The sequence below is a fragment of the Myiozetetes cayanensis genome, unplaced genomic scaffold (genome assembly GCF_022539395.1).
Source record: "Myiozetetes cayanensis isolate MyiCay16 unplaced genomic scaffold, myiCay2020 scf2-11, whole genome shotgun sequence".
Lineage (NCBI taxonomy): Eukaryota > Metazoa > Chordata > Aves > Passeriformes > Tyrannidae > Myiozetetes > Myiozetetes cayanensis.
In genome coordinates, this window is record NW_026087411.1 from 47,676,756 (window position 1) to 47,699,380 (window position 22,625).

General features: G+C 41.1%; 1 protein-coding gene across 8 annotated transcripts in view; it reads left to right on the plus strand.

The window, feature by feature from the left end:
* The window catches only part of UTRN (utrophin), a 389,435-nt gene that overhangs the window by 93,418 nt on the left and 273,392 nt on the right, over window positions 1-22,625 (plus strand). For 4 of the 8 annotated variants that reach the window (XM_050314411.1, XM_050314404.1, XM_050314409.1 and 1 more), the window contains 11 exons: window positions 1,653-1,745; window positions 2,580-2,752; window positions 11,135-11,250; window positions 12,330-12,526; window positions 13,055-13,258; window positions 14,408-14,589; window positions 15,306-15,456; window positions 16,846-16,965; window positions 17,696-17,797; window positions 20,767-20,874; window positions 21,436-21,615. In XM_050314411.1, the coding sequence (XP_050170368.1) occupies window positions 1,653-1,745; window positions 2,580-2,752; window positions 11,135-11,250; window positions 12,330-12,526; window positions 13,055-13,258; window positions 14,408-14,589; window positions 15,306-15,456; window positions 16,846-16,965; window positions 17,696-17,797; window positions 20,767-20,874; window positions 21,436-21,615 (1,626 nt within the window). The remainder of the gene's footprint in view (window positions 1-1,652; window positions 1,746-2,579; window positions 2,753-11,134; window positions 11,251-12,329; window positions 12,527-13,054; window positions 13,259-14,407; window positions 14,590-15,305; window positions 15,457-16,845; window positions 16,966-17,695; window positions 17,798-20,766; window positions 20,875-21,435; window positions 21,616-22,625) is intronic. The other 4 variants (XM_050314406.1, XM_050314408.1, XM_050314410.1 and 1 more) reach the window with 1 other exon arrangement.

Below are 22,625 nucleotides of genomic sequence, written 5' to 3' on the forward strand. Positions count from 1 at the left end.
AGAGATGAATAAAAAGCTCTTACAATGCAATTGCTTTATTTTTTTCACCCTTGGTCTTCAGTCTTGTTTTCTGTTCCTTGTGTTCTAGAGTGCTTTCCAGTGTGTTTTTAATGATCTGCACTGGTGATTCTTTTGACCTGTTCTTTCCTACTTTATAGCTATCTTAAAATATATGCCCTGTATTTGCAAAGAGTGTTGCTGTACTTTTCTGTTCTAGGTGCTTTAAAAATGGAGAGAGGAAAATTGAGAAATTCAACCATTTTGTTAGTACTTCAGAGTGTAATTTGTGGTTTCATGTTAGTCTTGCAATACAGTTTTGATTTGATTCTCCTAACAGAGACACCTATGGGGAACTGAAAATTGTCAAGATACATGAAAGCAATGAAGTTACAAGTACATTTTGCAGGATTGAAGCTATTTATATTTTTATGTCAACCTTATATCCTTATATATCAGCAGTATCATCTAAAACAAAATGAAACTTGGTTCCTGTCTATTCTGTTGTCATAGACTGTGTCCACTGAGAGATGGCCTCCGTTACTGTCCCATGATTGTCCATATTGTTTAATTGCTCGCCAGCTCCTTGGTGCTGATTTAGTCACTGTGACCAGTGCTGATCCAAAGCAACGTCCATGTGCAGTTCTTAGGGTTAGTGTAAACTGGGAGGTATTTCTGGTAAGCATTGCAGCTAAAACTGTTCTGAAGCAAGGGTGAGAAAGAAATTAAAAAGCTTCTCCATTGAGGTGAAATGCACTGGTGCCACTTGCCCCTGGGGCTGGAGAATGATGCCCAATGTCTGCCCTGTGTTGGGAGTGTATTGCAGCATCTGCTGTGTCGTACATAGACCCAGGGAGGTCTGCTTCATCTGCTGTAGGTGGCTGTTCCTAGCCTGATTTTTGTGTGGTGGTGACTTATACATATGCAGTGCAAGGTGGCTAGAGTTAATGCTACTTTCTCAGCATTAACTGAATGGAGACTTGATGCCCCAAATTAGTTCAGACTCCAGAGCAGCACTGAGTGAATATCTGGTCACGTGCTCCAAGCTTTGCTGCTTCTCCGGTCTGAATACTTGGGCGGGTTGCCTCTCTTGCTTACTAAAGCAATCTCCTTGTGTCTCTTTTTAATAGTTTGTTAGACCATTTTCAAGTCAATGTTGGGTCCTGTGCATGTAGGAAACTTGAAAATCTAATTTTTCATGTGAGCTTTTGGTCTCTTTTTATAAACTTCTCTCATTTTGATGCTGTTTGTGCAAAGGACAAACCTCTTCATTAACAGTTTTCATGGTTCTGCAATATCTCTGAGTTTGTGTAGGAACAAACTTACTTAACTTTTATTTTCCTGTCAGATCCTTCATACTTGCATTTCTGTTGTTCAGTTTTGACTGCTGGTATGCATCTGTATATTAGAGCAGAGAATAAAACTGTTCCAGTGGAATATCTTCTTTGGTGCCATTTTTTTGTCATGTTGTTTAAGCAGTTGTCTTGACAAATTCAGATGGACAGTTCTCTGCCAGCTCTGGTTTTCTCTTTCTAACTGTTTTTTGTTTCAGAGCACCTGGTATTACGTGGTTGGACAGCCAGGGATATGGGGTGGGGCTGTGACTTAAACCTGTGATAACAGTGTTTAATATAGAGTTGATCCAACCTCTCCAGGTGGAATTGGTGAATATTGGAGGAACTGACATCGTTGATGGAAATCACAAGCTGACACTGGGGCTGCTGTGGAGCATTATCTTGCACTGGCAGGTGAGAGGCTGCTGTGAGATCTTTTCCTTTCCAGGAATCATGTGTACTGATCTGCTGGGATTTTCACAAACCTTCCCAGGGTTTTGGTGGCAGAAAATACTGCTTCTATTTTGGGCTGGTAAATAAAGGCAGGCTGGTATTTGGTTTCTGCTCTCTTTCTATTGGCTGCCTCCCATGATACGTATTCTTGTATGTGCTCAGTTGTACTCAGCCTCTCAGTTTAGTTCCTACTGGTGTTAATTGCAGGGGGGCCTTTTCAGGCTGAAGCGTTGTATTTATATTTCTTCCTCAAAGGATTGAGGCAGGTAATTTTTAACTGTCTGGGTAGCTGTGTTTGGCTTGCATCTTGCATGCTACTGAGGTTTGTTAGTCTCATAGATTGAATTGTTCCTGGTTTATCCAGGTATCTGGGAAGATCACTGAATTCACTTGGAGGGACTTGGGCAAATGCATGCGGGTAGTACCTGAACAACAAACTGCTTTTGTTGGATGATCAGATATCCTGCTCTTGCAGAAAACCTGTGCGATCTGTATTTTTGGGGTTTATTTACTGGTGGAACCACAGCACAAAGCATAGACAACACTGAGGAGAGGGGGAGGATTGTAATGTAAGAGTAATGTGTCATTGTTACATGAGGCATTACTGGTTCTTGTAATCAGTAGAGTGCAAAGATTCCCTGAAGACTCCTATTCCCAAATTTTGTGTGAGGACTTGGGGTTTGATTCATAGCTTTTCATGGGGAAGACCCTTTCATGATTTGTGAAATCATTTTGCTTTGTAAGTAGGACAAGTGGAGCATGTGTGTGTAAGGTGCAGTTGTTGCTGTCTTGCAGGTGAAGGATGTCATGAAGAACATCATGTCAGATTTGCAGCAGACGAACAGTGAGAAGATACTGCTGAGCTGGGTTCGGCAGTCCACGAGACCTTACAGTCAGGTCAACGTTTTGAACTTCACCACTAGCTGGGCTGATGGACTTGCCTTCAATGCTGTCATCCACAGGCACAAGTAAGTAGGAAAAAGCATATCTTACACCTGGAGAAGTAAACAGCTTTTTTTCTGTGTCTTCATGCTTGAGCATTTGGCAGCTTCTAGCCTGTTTTGGTGATTCATTGTCCGGTTGTTTGTCTTTTGTTGTGGTAACAATAGCAGTGGTGGGATATTGCCAGAGCTTTGCAAAGGCTGGAGCCAATGCAGGAGTGTAACATTCAGTTCCTGCTCATGCACAAACACTTGCTAATTGGAGTGGATTTACATCCCACTTAGTATGCATTATAAAGCGAGTGTGTTGAAAGGGTCTCTGCAGGGAGAGGGAATTTGACCCATCTCCTTCACCTGTACTTCCTTCCTTCTGCCTGCCCTCCTCTGCAAATAGAAACATTTCTTCAGAGTTTGCCACTTTATTTCACTAAGGAGGTACAGAAGCTTCAAAACAAAGGAATAAGAAAGGCTATAGCTTTTCTGGTGTTTTTTAATATATCTTGCATGAAAGACAATGTATGCACTTCTTTCAGGAGAACTGTTGGGCAGAAGAATCAAAGGGTAATAGAATACTTCAGGTATCTGTGGACTATTCATTAGTTTGTTCATTATACTTTATAAGTCAGGCCAGGCAGGAGCAGGGAAGGGGGGCTGGATGGACCTGGGTGTTCCCCGGACCATTGAGGGGGCGGGTGGATGGTCCCATTTAGAGGTGGTGGGGAGATCTCCAGGCCGGGCTGGGTCAGACCGGGTGGGAGCAGTGTGGGGCCAGACAGACCTAGGGGTTCCCCGGGCCAATAGGGGGGCAGGCGGGGTGGCCTTGTTTGGGGGCCGCAGGTGGGCAGTGCGAGAGGGGGCTTGCGGTGGTGTGGTGGGGGTGGAGGGGTGAGGTTGAGGTGGATTAGGGGTGTGGTGGGGGTGGAGGGGTGAGGTTGAGGTGGGTTGGGGATCTCTCTGGGGGTTGGTGGGTTTGGGCTGGGCAGGGGCTGTGGAGGGTACCCAAGCCCAGGGTGGATGCGGGGACCCCTTACATCTGTGCCCGCCCTGCCCAGGGGTATAGCGGGATCGCTCCTGCTCGGGCACTGTAGCAGTGAGGGTGGGATGTGATGGGCTTGGCTTGGCTGCGGCTTCTGCCCAGGAATGTGGTTTTGTTTGTTTGTTTTTGTTTTGTTTTGGAATTATAGCATCTTGGAGGGGTGTTTAGGGCAAGGAAATGTGCCTGGGTTAGAGTGTAGGAAGCTGTGAGGGAAAAGCAGGGAGAGAAGGGCTTGTCCAAACTATTTCAGCGGGGAGAGGCCTGTATACCCTTATGAGGTTGCGAGCTGTGCTGGCGGCGGCGTGTGCCTCCGGTAGGGTCTCCCATGCCAGACTGGTCAAAACTGAAGGGTCTAATGTGTCCATGGGCAGGATGGGCTCACTAGCCTTCAGGTGGTCATCCTAGGAGAGGGACAACTCTAATTTCAAACCCAGGCAGATGGAGCTCACTTAGCCCTGTAAGGCCATCCGTCCATCCATCCAAGAGAAGGATACTCTAATTAAACCTACATCCTGAGGACCTCACTGTCACCATCCCAGCTTGCTAGGCCCTGGCAGATGAACCTCAGGAGTAAAGGGTGGGACCAATTCTGCGCAAGCTGAGCCTCACCTAAAAAATCCACTGCGCAGGCTCGAGGGTTATACCCACACTTGTAAAGTCCTGCAGCGACAGGTGAGGGATGAAAGGGCAGGTGATAAGGTGCACTGGAAGCCACATTCCTAACCCTGCATGCAGGCGGTTCAGGACATTGGTCACCTGAGTCTGACCCCAGAGATGACAGACTCACTTGGCAGCATCCTGAACAACCAGGCAGCCTTTTTCAAGGAGAGCACTGCTTGCTCCACACGGAGAGAGGCCTTAAAAAGGTGGCCTAGCCAAAGCTCATCTCCACCCTTCACCCAGTTGGTTAACTGCGGCCAACAGGCATCTTCTGTTGCGGTCAAATAACAACTAAGAGTCAAAGGCACACACCTGCCTTCAAAGGTGTATTCAAATTAACACTTGCATGCTGGACCATCAGAGCCATGCTCGATATTGTGAACAGTGGGCGTCCTGAGCATCGCTCTGCTCTAATTGCCCACGAATTATCACGACTCAACATCAACATCACTGCTCTCAGTGAAGTTAGTCTCCATGAGGAAGGCAGCCTTCGAGAACATGGTGTCGGTTACACACTCTACTGGTCAGGTAAACTCAGAACTGAAAAGCATCCCTCAGGAGTTGGCTTCATGATCAAAAACTCTATTGCCTCTAAACTCGAAAATCTGCCGACTGGTCATTCTGATCGTAATCATCTCCCTACGCCTCCCACTACACAACAAGCAACATGCTGTTCTCTTTAGTATATATGCCCCAACCCTCCAAGCTGACCCTGCTGAAAAAGATAAATTCTACACCGACCTACACCGCCTTATCCAAAAGGTTCCTGCAGATGATAAGATCATTATCCTTGGTGATTTCAATGCCAGAGTAGGAAAGAACTCTGAAGCCTGGAAAGGAATACTAGGCAAGCATGGTGTTGGAAACTGCAATGATAATGGTCACCTTCTGCTAGAGTTTTGTGCAGAGCAGCAGCTCACCATCACCAACACTATCTTTCAGCAGAAAGATAGTTTGAAGACAACCTGGATGCATCCTAGATCCAAGCACTGACACCTCATTGATTATATCTTGGTGTGACAGAGAGATATCCGCGATGTTTGTCACACCCACGTGATGCCTAGTGCAGAATGCCAAACAGATCATCACCTTGTGCGCTGTAAACTTAACCTCCACCTTAAGTTCAAACCTAAAAGGGGTGGCATTCCAAGAAGGAGACTTCAAGTCAACAATCTTCAAACAGCTACAGTGAGGGATAATTTCCAGGCAAATCTTCAATCCAGGCTCAAAGATCATTCCATAGATCCCTTTCCCGAAACGCTTTGGCAACTTATTAAAAATAGCATTCTGCAATCCTCTGAAGAATCCTTAGAGTTCTTCTTCAAGAAAAACAAGGACTGGTTTGATGAAAACAATCATGAGATCCAGGAATTGTTGAGAAAGAAGAGAACTACTCAGCAAGCACACCTTGCTCAGCTATCTTGTCATGTAAGAAAGGCAGCCTTTCAACTTGGATATAGCAAATTCCAACAGAAGCTTTGTGACATCCAGAACAAGCGGTGGACCAATCTAGCAGAAAAAGTTCAATTATGCGCAGATACAAGTGACTACAGGGGATTCTATGAGGCTCTGAAAACAGCTTACGGTCCTACACACCAGGTTCAAAGCCCTTTACTCAGTGCAGATGGCCAAATGCTTCTCACAGATAAAGTTTCCATTTTGAATCGATGGTCTGAGCACTTTCAGACTCTCTTCAGTACCAACCGTGTAGTTCAAGACTCAGCAATGCAGTACATTTCACAACAACCAGTGAAAACTGAACTGGATACTGCCCCCACTATGGGAGAAACTCTTAAAGCCATACAGCAGGTGAAAATTGGCAAGGCAACTGGGGTTGATGGAATCCCACCTGAAATCTGGAAGCACGGTGGCCAAGCACTCCATGCTAAGTTTCACAAATTTGTGGTGCACTGTTGGGAACGAGGTGAACTGCCTTCAGACCTTTGTGGCGCTGTCATCGTCACCTTGAACAAGAAGAAAGGAGATAAATCAGACTGCTCAAATTACCGAGGTATTACTCTGCTCTCCACTGCTGGTAAAATCCTTGCAAGAATACTTTTGAACAGATTAATACCCACCACAGCAGAGGAACTTCTCCCTGAAAACCAGTGTGGTTTCTGAGCCAACAGAGGTACCACAGGCTTGGTATTTGTTCTCAGACAACTGCAAGAGAAGTGTCAGGAACAGAACAAAGGACTCTATGTGACCTTTGTTGATCTCACCAAGACTTTCGATACTGTGAGCAGAAAAGGTCTGTGACAGATTTTGGAATGTTTAGGATGTCCCCCCAAGTTCCTTAAAATTATCATCTTGCTTCATGAGGACCAGCGTGGTCAAGTCAGATATGGCAATGCACTTTCTGAGCCCTTTCCAATAGCCAATGGTGTGAAGCAAGGCTGCGTTCTTGCACCAGCTTTATTCACAATCTTTTTCAGCATGATACTCCAAAGGGCCACGTCAGACTTTGATGAAGAAAACAGTATAAATGGTATCTACATCCGATATTGTACTGATGGAAGCCTATTCAACCTAAGGCGACTGAAGGCCCACACCAAGACCTTAAATCATCTTGTCCGTGAGCTGCTTTACGCTGATGATGCCGCCCTTGTTGCCCACACAGAGGCAGCTCTGCAGCGTTTAACATCCTGCTTTGCAGAGGCTGCTGAGCGTTTTGGGCTGGAAGTCAGCTTGAAGAAGACAGAAGTTTTATATCGGCCTACACCTCAGGAAGTCTTCCATCATCCCCATATCACCATTGGTGAAACAGAGCTCAAATCAGTCCAGCAATTTAATTACCTGGGAAGCATCATCTCCTCAGACGGTAAGATTGATGCAGAAATAGACAACAGGTTAGCAAAAGCATAGAGCTTTCAGTAAACTCCATAAAAGAGTTTGGTGTAAAAAACACCTGAAGAAAAGCACAAAGATCAGCATTTACAGAGCCATTGTACTGTCTACTCTTTTATCTGGGTCTGAATCATGGGTCATTTACCGGCACCACTTGTGTCTCTTAGAACGCTTCCATCAGCGCTGCCTCCGTACAATCCTAAACATCCACTGGATGGATTATGTGACCAACACGTCTGTCCTTGAACAGGCAGCAGTCACGAGCATTGAGGCCATGCTGCTGAGAACACAGCTGCGCTGGGCAGGGCACGTCTCCAGGATGCAGGACTGCCGCCTCCCTAAGATCGTGCTCTATGGGGAACTTGCCACTGGCTGCCGCAAGAGAGGAGCCCTGAAGAGGAGATACAAGGACTGCCTGAAACAATCCCTCAGCCTTGGCCATATTGATCACCACCATTGGTCTACCCTGGCCTCCAATCGGGAGGCCTGGAGACACACCATCTATAACGCTGCTGCTGCTTTTGAGAACACACGCAGGATCACTCTCGAGGAGAAAAGACAACGCAGAAAGAATCGCGTCTCGTCGATATCACCTGGGGAGTCTTTCTGCTGTGCCTTCTGCAACCGGACTTGTCTATCTCGCATTGGCCTTTTTAGCCATCAGCGCGCTTGGAGCAAGCGTGGGTAGAGCCCCTCTCAAATCTTCGTTCGCGAAGCCTAGCCATGATGATACTTTATAAGTGATCGTGTTAAAGCTTCTTTGCACAGATCTTTTGTGTTTTTTTCTGATTTTTGGAGAACTCTTTGGTAGTTTAAAGAAATCATTGCTACAGACTCCTATGAAACTTGCATACCTTTTTGTACTTTCTTTTTAAAAAAATTTTTCTTTCAGATTTACTGGAAAATATGTTCTAATCCAGTGTACCTTAATTGTTAAGTCAACTCATTGCTTTGCAAGGTCTGACTGTTCTTAACCATAGTAATGGTTTTAGCATGGTAATGGTATAATAATTTCTAGAATTTAACCAGACCTCCTGGCCATCAGGTATCTGACACAGCAAATGCTTTACAAATACCCATAACTTCTATACTGAGCAGATGTAAAGTGTTTGCAAAATATATGTTCACTTTGAGCCTTCTGTTCTCTGCTCTTAAGTGCCCCTTTGGCATGTGCTAACTGAAATGGGCTCTGTCACAGGCTCGCTGGCTTCAGGACTGGTCTACCCTGATGTACCTCTGTGCCTTGTGAACCAGAGCTGGCTTATGTTAAACATGCACAGGTGTGTAAGGGGGACCTGCACCACACAGAGGGCTCCTGAAAGTTTGGAAGGACTGTTATGCAAAGGCAGAGCAATACTAGTAAAGGTCTTGCTGGAATTTATCACAAATGTCCCCATGTTCCTTCTCTGATTGGGGTGAACTGTAGTGGCGGTTTCCTACTGGCACAAGTGCCGTAGTGGCTTTGCTCAGCTGCTGAGCATGTGAAGCTTTGTGGTGGAGTGTGCCAGCTTTAGACACAAATGAGACCTAGGTGACCTGAAGGGAAGCAGGGAAGGGAGAGGTAGCAAAGTTGGTTTCAGGCTGTTGTCCTTATTTCTTGTGACTGTGTGCTTGAGCTTTACATGATCTGAATTCTGCTCTTTTCAGAACACGTTAAGTAGCAAAAACCCCTGCTGAATGCTTTGAGTAATTGTGCTTTCGTATGGCTTCCTAAAATCTCTGGGTCTGCTCATCTCTGAGCCTTTTATTCCCTACTCCTTGGAACCTGACAGCTGCTAGCATGTCAGAACTCAGCTTTGCTGTCCTTGGGCACAAGTCCTTCAGCCAGGGAAGCACCACACTCTGAGAAGTTTTGACCTGGGTTTAAATTCAGGTCGTCTTTGAAAGAGAAGCTTTAAAAGCAGTTGCAAAAGAACAAGGGGTCTGGGGCAGGTTGCAGAAGTGATAGGACAGCAAATCTATTTAGCTTACTCAGGCACTAGTGCTTCCCTACCTAATAATAATGGCCAGTCTTCACGAGCGAAGATCCGGGGAAGGTCTTTACACCTTCCAGCCTGCGCATTGGATTTTTTAGGTGAGACACAGTGTGTGCAGAACTGAACCCACCCTTTAATCCTAAGGTTCATCTGCCGGGGCCAAGCGAGCTTGGACGGTGGCAGCGAGGTCCTTAGGACGTAGATGGGTTGCCTTTAAGGGCTAACGAGCTCCACCTGCCCGGGAGTGGCCCTGACCGGGAATCGAACCTGGGCCTCAGCGGTGACAGCGCCGCACCCTTACCACTAGACCACCAGGGGCTCAGTATTGCTTTTTTATTTTAGTTTGAATTGACATTTAGGAGAATCTTTGTGGATCCCATTAAAAGACTTAGTATCTTTCTTTTCTCTTTTTGTATCTATGAATAATTGTTAGCTCTTGGTTACGGTATCTAGTAACTTTTTGTAACACCTGCAGCACTTAAGGGACCTCTTACCTCATATAATTTTATTAACATTTCACTGTGCTGGTCTCTTTCGTTTTCTAATATTAGCTTAGTTTCTCTTTGAACTGAATTCTACTCTTTGGTTCAATTTTCTTGCTCATAGGTAAATACCTGGATTGTGATTTATTAAAACTTGTGTTATCCTGTCAGTGTGCAGGTACTGCACATGCAATATATTGATGGCAATGTGTTTTTCAAAGTTGGAGTCTCTGCTAAAGCTTTACGTGAATCTGTGTGGTTATTCTTGTTGCTCCTGCATGGAGGTATTTCATGAGCTTCTATGCTTCTGGCTTTTTGCTTAGCAGACCTTGCTGGCTTATGGTCTTCCCATTTCACAAATGTAATGACTTGATAGATGATACAGGATGCTCTTAAGTCAATTCACTGAATCAAATTCAACTGAATCAAATATTAAAAGAACTAAAGGTAGGCCTGCCTCTTCCTCCCCAAGTTCTATAAAGTACAGAATCAATAGCAGTGTTTTGATGAGAAGCCACTGTTGCAGGAGATGGAAGGTATTTTAATGGCTGTGTAGCCTAACAGCTCTGCTGGTGTAGCTCTTGGCTGATCATGCCCTGTTGGTGTAGGCACCGCTAGGAATGGGCCCTGTTTGCTCACCTTGCTTCCTACTCTGTGCTCTGCTCTTTCCTCTTGAGACCTTCCAGTGTGTTTTGGGTGCACAGCTGGACTGGAGATGTCATTGGGCTAACACCTGACCTTAAATGAAGGCTGTTGACACTGCAAATCAGTCAGCTCCTTGCCTGATTTGCATTGTGATTCAGGAACACATGGAATATTTTTTTTGTAGGCTGTTTTTTATTATGGGGGTGGGGGAGGGAATGGGGAGGAGTGAGCAAGTGGGGTGGAGAGTGCTGGTTGCTCCTGGCTATGGTGACCTGGGGTGGCCACACTGCAAGTTTGGAATGAGGCTTTCCAGCAATAGAGTGACTCTTGATTACTCAGGAGTACCTGGTGCAGAAAATGTGTAGCACCAATAATGCTGTGAAAGAAACAGCTGAAGAAAATCGATTCTGGGATAATTTTTAAACAAAGTTTATGAATTTTTGTTAGTAGTATTTGGTCTCCTGTTGCAGTCAATAACTGTATGTTTAAAACACATAGAATGGAAGGTGGATGTTGCTGTGGTGCTGTGGACATGCAGTCAGTTAATTGGTTTGTGATTGTCAGATTGTCACCAAAAAAAAAAAAGGCACGTATTTGTATTTATGCATTTGTGGATATGAACTCATGTTGGTATTTTGCATACGCGTATGTTTATATTACTTGGGTAGCTACTGTCATATCCATAACTTGATATTCTGCATGTTATAGAATTTTTTTTTCCAGCTAAAGTTTACTTTCTTCCTTGGTTTGTTTTTACTTTTAGACCTGAGCTCTTCAGCTGGGACAAAGTTTTAAAGATGGCCCCTGTTGAGAGACTGGAAAATGCTTTCAACATAGCGAAGAACCACTTGGGAATTGAAAAACTGTTAGATCCTGAGGGTGGGTTATAGTTACTTTACTTGAAGTTTTTTTGAGCTCTCTTGAAAGAAATTTCTTCTGTTGACATTAACTATGAATAAAAATTCTGTCATTTTTGTGCAGTGCTATTTTGTTTTGAGCCTTTAAATTTGGGTTTAAAATCATGTAATTTTTAGGGTAAGGTTGTGTCTATGTGTGCTTCTGTTTTGGCATTTGGAATATTAAGGTTCAGGTTGACTTACCATTCAGAAACTGTATAAGGGAGCTGAACTTGGTACCCTGACTGTCTTTCATTTTAGGTAGGAGTTGTACTGCAAGGGTGTGTGCTTTTCAGATACAGTAGAGCATTATGTAGAATGGGATATTTTAAGGGCCCTGATGTGTTATTCTTTATATATACACTGAGTAGCAGTAGCTGCCAGTGCTGTGAGTACATTCTGTGTAGGAATGCTTACCAGGAAACTTTTACGACTCTTTTTTTAAATACTGAGCTGTTTCTCTGCTTTGAATTGAGTGTCCAAAGACTTATTCTGTTTTATAAGCTCTCAAACTTTATAGATTCAAGCACCACCTTCTTATTAAAAAAAAAAAAAAAAAGGTATTAATTGAGTGGGTACTTCTCATAACCCAAGAGATAGCTGAACCTGAGTCAGTGAAACTCTATCAATATGAAAAATAAGAAGATTAACTGACCAATAATGGGAGTGAGGATAGAGCCCAAGTGAAAATATTTGTTTTTAGGGATACTGTCCCTGAACTGCATTTCTGCTTGGGAGATGATTGAGAATAATTTCCCCTGAATGGTTTTTATCCCTTAACAACTTCATGCCTGGGCTCTTACTTCAAAAAGATCGAGCCTTTTAATATGAAATCACTTCCAAATGTAGAAATTTTTTAAAAAAATTTTGAAGTGTTTTTTCTCCTTCTTACTTCTTTAAACGTATGTCAAACCTGGTCTTTAAGTTAAAAACTTACTAAAGGCTACTCAACAGGAGAACCTGTGATGTGCACAATATGTAAAGTCTTACCTGTATTCTAAGTAATGATTTAGAAAATCAGCTTCTTCATTTATTTTTCCCCATACTTTCTTTTTGATGCAGATGTTGCTGTACAGCTTCCAGACAAAAAGTCTATTATTATGTATTTAACCTCTTTGTTTGAGGTCCTTCCTAAGCAAGTCACAATGGAAGACATTCGGGAGGTGGAAACTCTTCCAAGGAGATATAAGCAGGAATGTGAGGATGGAGAGTTCAACATGCAGCAGGTGTATTTATTATCAAAGTCAGCCTGTCATTTTGTAAGCTATAATTTTAGCTGACCTTAATGTTTGTCAGTTATCTCTGAAACATGCCTTCTGTCTTGGACAGCACAACTGGGAAAATATGAAAAAATCTTCTTTGTCATTGACTTCAGTTTTTCTGTCTTCCTTTTCTTTTCTGATTCATGTGCAAAATCCTGTGTGTTGAGGTATAAAGTTCCATTTTTGTTATGCCTCTTGCTTTTGCTTCTGTTATATGTCTTGACCAACTGAAGAGAGTGGTCTGAAATCTTTAACTGAATTTGCCACAGAACTTGTGGTGGGGAGTGGTAGTGATGAGGTTTTGTTTGGTTGTGAGATTCACTGTTAAAAGAGTTGAATTCTATCCAGATTTTTTATTTTAAAATGAAAGTTCATTAGTAGTGACTCTGACCTTTCTCATTAAAATGTGTCCAATGCTTAATATTAACATTTTAGGAAGGACTAAAAGTTGTTCAGTTTTTAATATCATTTGGGAAGGCATCTTCTGTGTGCTTCTAAGACAACCCTTTTCTCTTGGCTACCTAGACTGTAGTACTTGAAGAGGACCAGGACAGTTCTAGAGCAGAGACTCCCAGCACAGTGACAGAGGTGGATATGGACTTGGATAGCTACCAAGTTGCTCTGGAAGAAGTTCTTACATGGTTGCTGTCAGCTGAGGATACATTTCGGGAACAGGAGGAAATATCTGGTGATGTTGAGGAAGTCAAAGAACAATTTTCCACCCATGAAGTAAGCTTCATTTGAAAATTCCTTTGTTGTGGTTTGATTTCTTTGTGTGTGTGTGTAAGCTGCAGAACTTCCATTTCCTAGTCCTACTTCAAGAACTTTCATTCTGTTTCTTTTGTCTTTCTTTTTCTAAATAAAAGGTGCCTCTGAATGTAGTCCTTGTGTGGTTGGGTTTGATTTTTGTTTGTTTGGTTGGTTTGTTTTTGTTTGTTTGTTTGTTTTTGTTTTGGTTTGTTTTTGGTTTTTAAACAAATAATGACTGCTTGAAGGTGAAAATGTACCTTTTTAGAAGAACTTAGAGTGGAACATGCTTTGAAGCTTTTGGTGGGTGGCCTACTGGTGTGCTTAATACAAAGGCAGTCTGATCCAGACTGAGTTGTACTTCCCTGCTGCCAACTACTAAAAAGCCTGGTCAGCCTTATGTCATTTGTTGTTAAAGGATGGCAGTGCTGAAATTGATAATCATGTCAATTTAATTCAGTGGTCTCCCTGTGATGATGAGGATAGTTTGTTTCAGAAACTTGAGTTGATGCTTCTAAATTACTCTTGTTTCCAAATTATTTTGGTTTGACACTGTTCTAAATCTGGACAGGTGTGCCAAAGTTGATAGAAGTTTAAAGTGTCATATTAGATGTTTTAGTTTTCTCCTGTGCCAGCTCACTATATAAAATAACATATAAAATCTGAATGCTGATCAATATGAGCAAAGTTTTCCTTGTGCTACAGTTTTAAAGCCATGAACCAAAGGAAGAGGTATTCTAGCTTTATAGTAAATATATGAATTTTTGAGTGTTGGTAACTGATAGGGCTCTAATTGCTTTCTTACAATACATTTCAGATTTTATTTTATATTCTATTGGCTATAGGTAACATTATCTTGATGAATTTGTTTGAAGGCTGTCTTCTACCAAATAGATATTTCTCTGAGGTGGTCAGCCTTTTTTTTGCAATTAATTCTGTTTTACTGGCTCCAGAATTTTTGTAGCTCATGGAAAACCTTTTGTCAAAGAGAGGAACAGGTCTGCATTGTGTGTTTGATAGTATCAACTCATTCTGCAGCAATGTTTCAAGCATGGTAATTTTTAGGGTATTTACAAATTCATAAACTCTTGTAGGACCCCACGCTGATGTCTTTGCTTGTACTATTTCCAGAGTTTTATGATGGAACTGACTGCACACCAGAGCAGTGTTGGCAATGTTCTGCAGGCTGGAAACCAACTGGTGGCCCAGGGAAATCTGTCACCTGAAGAGGAGTTTGAGATCCAGGAGCAAATGCTGCTGCTGAACTCCCGCTGGGAGGAACTCAGGGTGGAGAGCATGGACAGGCAGTCCCGGTGAGTCATGGCACATAACCTCTTTTAGAGGCACAGGACCGACCTCTGGTGCTTGCTGTGCTTTGGAGAAGTTGGTTTGCATCCATTTGTAAGAACATTTTTTTAGACTTCACACATCAGTTTGTGACGTGAAATCCACCTTCATACTTTCTAAGGTGAAACAAAAGGAAGGACCACAACTGGTTGGGGTGGGGGTTTTTATTATGTAAATAATTTGTGACTGTTATGCTATGTAGATGTGCGACACTAAATATATGGTATTTAAATGCAGTAGTTACATTAACTACCGAAAGTGTATTAAAAACATGTGTAAGTTTCTCTGTAAAGTGGATGTCGATAGCTATGGGTATTTACGCAGCTTAAAAACAATTCAGAAGAATTTTTTTCTGCATGTGGCTTACTAAGGTAAGAGCTGCATATCAAGGGAGAACTGCATTTTGTTGTGACTCTCAGCAGAGACTTTATTAGCAGCAAATCCCCGATGGAAGAAACAATCCCTGATGTAAATTGCATGATTCATGAACTTTTTTTATTGAGAAAGAGAGAAGGAAACAAGAATACTGAAGTGTGTTCCTTAGCTTAATGGTGAACATTTTATTTGATGCTAGGTAACTGTTTTATGAATGGCCTTGCTGCTTTCCTATATGAACTAGAATTTAGTTTCTTTCCTGGGAAAGCTATTTCTGAAATAACTCAGTCTGTGCTTCCCCCTGCAGCTTGCATGACGTGCTGATGGAGCTTCAGAAGCAGCAGTTGCAGCAGCTGTCTGACTGGCTGACAGTCACAGAAGAACGCATTCAGAAGCTGGAATCTCAGCTCTTAGCAGAAGATTTGGTGTCCCTTCAAAAACAGCTGGAAGAACATAAGGTAAACCTTTTTGTCTGTTATGTAATATGCATGGGAGAAGTATCTGAAAGATGTGTACACTGATGAGTTCCTTAGCTGAGAAACTTGATTGTGTCAGAAGTCATACGTGGCAGCATTTGGTGTTTGAAAAGGAGGATGATGGGGTAGAAAGGAACTGGAAGTCTAAACTGATGGCTTGGGCACTGCTGACTAGCAGGAAGTATCATATTTGCTTCATGAAGGAACTGAAACCTGTAGGGAAAAGTGTTACCCTTACTTTGTGCAGAGACAAAGACCTCTCCTGGTAAATCACTGGTGTGAGGAACAGTATGAAATATACTGTGGACTACCCTTAGTGACTGGCAGGCATGCTTGAGACCTGCAGATTAAAATAATGTGGGATCAGGAAGGGCCTTCCAAGTCACTGATTCCAGTCCTTGCTTTTACAGGGATTGCATCCTAAGAGGGTGCATAGACACTGCTGTCTTGATATGCATAATATTTTGGAATTAGTTTGTCTCTCACTTGAGTTTTTGGATGCAAGTCCAGCCTTTTTATCCTGCAATGTTTTCGTGAAGGAGAAAGGTGTCCTTTTTGATATTTGTCATGGTTTCTGCTTTAGCTTTTTGTTCTTAATGCTGAGGTTTGACCTTCTCCCCTGCATGGGACATACCTCACAGAACAAGAACAGTGGACTATTTTTGGTCTTATGTAGTTTCCTGTCCCACATTTGCATTCTGTCTTTTGTCTTCAAAGTCTGAGGAGTTTGAGGCATGTTGTTCATGGAGTAGCTTAGGATATGCTAGGATGAAAAGTGACATTTATAGTACTGTAATGGTGTATTGATCTTGCAGAAATATTTTGGAGGTAGACTTTAACCATGGAATCTGTTCTTCTATAATTTATTGTATGAATATTTAAATCTACATATTATTTTAAACTAATCAGAACTGCACGTTTTCTGCAATTTTAAACTATTGTCTTTGGTAGTTATGGGAATTATACTGTCAACTCTTAACAGATGAATGTTCGTAGTGATTTTTCCCTGTTTGGCATGACCTATGATACTTGGTTATTAACAATAACAGCTTTGTATAGAAACACTTAAGCTCTCTAACCTATAACATTAGATATAGAGAAAGTCAATGTAGTTGTCCTATCATTCTCCTAGTCAAGTATGGTGCATACAGCTTAAAGCACTCCCGTGTTTACCAATATTTCAACAGAATGGTTTTGGGTTTGTTTCTTGCAGCCTTTTGCTTACATTTACTTAAACTGTGCAGCGATTCTGTGCTTTACTGTTGAATCTGAAGTACTTCCTTTACCACAGCAGTTGTGATAGTCACTGTGGCCAGAAGAGTGGATTATCAAACGTATTCAAAGTTGGTAACCTCTGTCTTGTTCTTGCAGAGCCTGCAGAGTGATCTAGAGGCAGAACAGGTGAAGGTAAACTCCCTAACACGCATGGTTGTCATTGTCGATGAAAGCAGTGGGGAAAGTGCAACAGCTATTCTGGAGGAACAGTTGGAGGTAAAATGGTAGAGCCCTCTTTTTTTAACTGTAGTAACAGGCACTTAAAATCCTGGTGTATAATTGTTAATGTTTTTGTGTTTAAAGACAGTTTATACTAGAAAGTAATTTAAATTTTTTTAATGAATTAATGCTAACTTTAAATATTATTAAATTAGGTCAAGCTAAAACCTGCAAAAGTGCTTTGGTGACTTTCTAGCTCAATTCCTATTTGCATTCCCAATGACTTAGGCACTTTGTAGTGTATCCTTACAGCAGTTTCATAAAATGGGAAGTTACATAGCAGAACTCTTATTTCATATAAGTAATTTTTATTAAGAAGTTAAAATCTGATAGGAAAAATATTTAAAGACATTAAAATGATTTATCTGGGGAGCATCATGTGAAATATTTTCCTGTTTTTATCAGAAGTTAGGACTGTAACCTGAAGTACAGTGAGTGTGGGACATAATTTATTCAAACACAATAAACAGCTACTTTGTTTGCTCCCTTTAAAGTCAATCAAATAGCTTACTGACTTCAGCAAGAGCAGAGCTAAGGCCATAAGTGAATGTTTTTGAAAGTGTAACCTCCAGTTCTGTGCAATACAGTTGATAGCAATAACTGACAAGGAGGTAGGTATAATGTAGAAAGAAGTAGTTAATGTAAAGTAGAAATTTTTTTGAGTATCTGGTTTTGGAGTTTCTTTGTGAGGTTCGTGATCATTCACAAGTGATTCCTGCTTTTGTAGAGGCTTGCTGAGCGGTGGACAGCAGTTTGTCGTTGGACTGAGGATCGACGGGTCAAGCTGCAAGAAATACAGCTTTTATGGCAGGAGTTGCTGGAAGAACAGGTTAGTAGCTGCTCAGTTGATGACCAGTTGATTTGTGGAAGGGACCAAAGAAACCCAAGCAACCAAGACCCTGACTAGGGTGGGGAAAAAAAGCCTTGGAAAACTAGACTTAGTTATTGTTTGGATTCCCACTGTTTTTTGAGGAGTAGAATAACTCTGAAGTGCAAGAGAAGTATTTTCTGAAATTTTAAGAAAGAAGGTTTATAACACCTTGGAAATTATTTTATAAGGAATCGTGCAAAATGACCAAGAAGTGTGAATGTCCATGATAGCAAAGTGACAATGAATTCTCTAAGTATCTGGTGGTTTTGTAATTACAGAAATTTTTTTGATTAAGGTATATGTGCTTCCAACATGGATACACGTACACAACTGTGCAATCAACTAATCAATAGATAATTATTTTCAAAATCAGTAACATCAAGAATTTGGTCAATATAATGAAGCATACAGCTTGTTTCATTTTGCTGAGTTCAGGTGAACAGTTGAATTGTCGAGAAGATGGCATTGTGATTGTTCTCTTGCTTTGGTATCATGTATTTTACATATATATTAAATACTGCTCAAACACAAATTACCTGATGGCATAAAAATGTGGTAACACAACTGCGTGTGCTAGGTTTGCATGCCTAATGCTACAGCTTGCTTTGTGTCTCAGTTTAAAATAGTTGATGGGTTTTCTCTTTGAAGGTTTTAATGAATTTTTTTTTTCCTTAAATGATGATATTTATTACTATAAGCTATTTTTTAAACAGCTCAGATTGTTTAGACATTTAGAAGAAGCTGAACAGTGCTGATAAGTTGTTGGTATCAGTTGCAGCCTGGTTTCTTTGACAAGGATGTTTTGTCTGTGGTTTTTGGGATTGCTATGTGTTTCTCCCTAACCCCTTCTGTATCTGTTTGTAGTATATTGATAAACTGAATTTGTAGCTCATGTGATCTTCTTGGTATGGACCCAAGGTTAAAATTTTGGTTTATCCCATGCCAACTATCTGTTTATATATATTTCCTTGAAATACTGCTTGGTCACCTGTGTATGTGTATCCAGAAAATTGTGTGCTAACATTTTTTGGTAACTCTTGGTCATGGTAATTCTTGAGTTGACAGAGTTACCCTGAAAGGATTCCCCAGAAATCCTTGCTGTGTATGTCAAAGTATGAACTTCAAGTGCTCTTAGTTTTGGTGACTCCATGTGAACATATTTCTGTCCTCTTCTACCCTTATGTTTTTCTGGGGGAAAGTGGCCACTCATTGGCTATTACTGTACTGTTAAAAATGTCATCTTCTGTTGGAGTTGCTTTTGTATTCAGCTTTTTTAATTTGTATGTAATTATGTTGCTCTGTAGAAGTGAAACAATGGGTGTGTTTAATGTAGAATGTCAGATAGCAAATAATGAGGAAATATGAGTTTGTTTTAGTTGGTTTTTAGCCTCTGTTTGCATTCGTTGTTCAACTGAACAAGGCATTTATTACTAAGAGGTTTGAATTACAGTCCTCTGTCCTCATGAATGATCAAGTGACTTAAAAAAATTACAGTTTGAAACTATTTTAAAACTGAATACAAACACTTTGTTAACAGAAAAGTAGTTCAAACATTTAAGTACTAGCATTTTCCATTTTGGCCAACCATATGGAGAGATGAGCAACAGTGATGCATCAGCCTTTTTGTGGCTGCCTAGAAAGCTTTTGGAAACCACAGTTCTTACCACTCAGGAAACAAATTCCTCAATTGGTGCCAGATGCCAGATACTTCTTAGCACTGTGATAATTGTGTTTCAGTTTTCTAGGGGGAGTTATCTTTGGCTGCTGACTTAGCAGAAATTTACTGAATACACTGAAGGGTTTTTAAGCTCCTCTTATGCATAAAATATGTTGGCTGGGATACCAGCATGATTTTTCCACGGAGTATGTGGTGTTATAATTTTGTTTCTCACAGCCTTATGGCATTTCCACCACCATTGTATTTTCTGTCTGGACGTTTTGCATATTGGTTGACACTGGAAATGTAAACCGCATTAACCCTTTGGCCCACAAATTGCTGTAGTAAGTTCTGGGACAATGACAAAAATATACAGATAGTCTGAGGAGCCTAGTGGCTTTTGTAAAGTGTGTTGTTCAAAGAACAAAAAGGTCTGCCCTACTGTATGATTTATTTTTAAACACAGAGGAACAACAGTGCTCTAGTGGCTATGCAGACTGAGAGCTGGGCCTTCTAGTCCATGGAAACTGCTGTGCAGCAACAGCAGTAAGATGTTGCAACATGACGTATTTTCTATAAAATCTTGTCTGATATTTGGATGGTAGTTCTTGCTGGTGTTACTGCAGGAGTTCTATGTGGCTGAAGCTAAGTGAGACCCAGGACAGATTTCCTAGAAAAAAAAAGAAAAAAGTTCAATATCCCTGAGTTAGAACTATTCAGAGGAGACCACTCTAGCTTTCAGTAGTTAATGAAATAGTATTTGCTGAAGTTATTTTGCAATTGAAAGTAGGTACCATAGACAGGGAGGTGACTAATGAGTATCTTTGATCAACTACCTGGACTAAAAGATTTTTGAATTTCCAGGGGTGTAGCTTATGTGAGAAAATACTTGTAGCAGCTGGGTTGGAGTCATGGAGGAAGAAGGGTGGAAAACAAAAAGTGTACATGCCATTTTGATATATTCTTATATAATTTATAAGTCCTACGTCAGCTTTATGATGGATGTCTCTTTGCTATAAATAACTTCTGGGGAGATGTGCTCTGATTTATTGAGAAATGATTTTGTTGAAATTGTTTTGCTGGAAAGTATTACTTCGTTCCCTAATCTGATATTTTTGTCCCATTTTATCTATTATTAAAGTCAACTGAAATTCCTGCATATAAAGACTGCAGAACTGTGCTTTGAATGCAAAGATCTTAAAGAAAGAGTTGTCAATAGCTGTTGGACAAACTTGATATTTTCTTGTGCTGTTTTTCTTATGATCCGCAGTGCTTATTGAAAGCTTGGTTAACTGAGAAAGAAGAGGCTTTGAGTAAGGTCCAGACAAGCAACTTTAAAGATCAAACAGACCTGAGTGTGAATGTTCGAAAACTAGCAGTGAGTATTACTATCCTGTCAAACCTCATAGACTAAATGAATGGCAAATTACCAGTTTGACCCTAGTAGGAGCTGTGAATGCATGACACTTTGGAAGCCAGGCAGCATTCTCTCCTGCCACATTCTTTCACATGAATTAAAAAAAAATCGGTACAACTAATTCCACGGCTGTTCCAGGTTGGTGTGCCAAACTTCGGAACAGCTTTCCTAGATTATTGATGGGGTTTGGATTTTTTTTGCAGGCCATCAGTCAGCTGTGTTTTCTAAAGTGTGGGTTTGTGGTGTGGTTAGTTTTTTATTTCTTTGGAGCGTGAACTAATAATTTGTTACTCAGGATACTGCTGATTGCTCTAGAAGCTGTTTCAAGGATGTGCTCTTTAAAGAGTGACTTTTAGGGCTTTTCTTTACGTAAGACAACTGTTCATCTGACTCTGGTAGTACAGTTTTCACCCCCATCACCACTCCCACAACACACTTCACCTCCTAGACACAGAATTAAAATCTAAAGGGTAGCAGAATACTTGATGTCAGAATACTTTCAATGTTTTCTTTTAATTTCAGATTTTGAAAGAGGACATGGGTATGAAACGTCAAACACTAGACCAGCTCAATGAACTAGGTCAAGATGTGGCCCAGATCCTTGGGAATGGCAGAGCATCCAGCAAAATTGATCAGGATCAAGAAGAACTAACTCAGAGGTGGGACAGTTTGGTTCAGAAGCTAGAGGATTACTCTAACCAGGTACTTAACAGGGCTTTATTACTTGTTAGCTTTTTAGATGACTGTATGTATGCAAACTTCACTGATACTGTGTCAGCGAAATTGCCCAGGAGAGTTCTTGGCATTAGGCTAGAGAGGTAGGTGAGTGCTTTTTTCACATGAGGCTGACTTTATCTGCTGACAGATCTGTCTGCATTTTTTGGTCTTGGAAAGCCCAAGTTGTTAACCTGACTAGTACTATTACTCCTTTCTCATGCAGATTAAGCTTCATTTTTCTGATGAGTAAAGCAGGCTTGCCATGTATTATCAATCAATGCAAATGCCTTTAAACATTATAAGAGTGCTGGGACTGGATTAAATCTGATACTAAAAGAAAACAAAGGCAAAACCCAAAACCCAGAATAGATAAATAAATGGGAGTCATACAAGCATTTATGCTCTGTGAGTATGATTTCTCATCTGTTGAAAATAGAGTAGTTGTTTGTTTGATGTGTAACCATGATAGCCAAGCTGGATTGTTAAATGTTTATTTTAGTATTTTGAGTGCTTGGTAATGTTTTTATTTAGACAGAACTCCATTGGTTTCTGTGAGAATTTTATTTGACAGTTTTATAACTCATGTGCCTCTTTATGTGATATTAATATGTTGTTAAGGTGAAAGCCATGGCACTGATTCACGATCCATTTAGTGTATAGTGAATGAGTTGTGCAGTCTGAGAAGGGGTTCATTTCAGCCATGTGGCTTTAGTTTGTTCTTGTGTTTGAGTCAAAGCCCTAGAAAATGCCAAATTCTGTCTTCATCCTTTCACTCCCCTTAAATATCAAGCACGTATTTAGAACTTACAGGATGATTCCTTTGAGTCTTACTTTATAGCCCGTTTAGGAACATGGAGGGTTTCTATTGACACGAGTGAGGTTTTAGGTCAAATTCACCATGTATCAGCTCCTCATGAGAACTAGGCTTGGTTTTATGAAATATGAATACAAAATATTGAATTGTGTGTTAATAAACTTCAAGTCCCTTAGTTTTT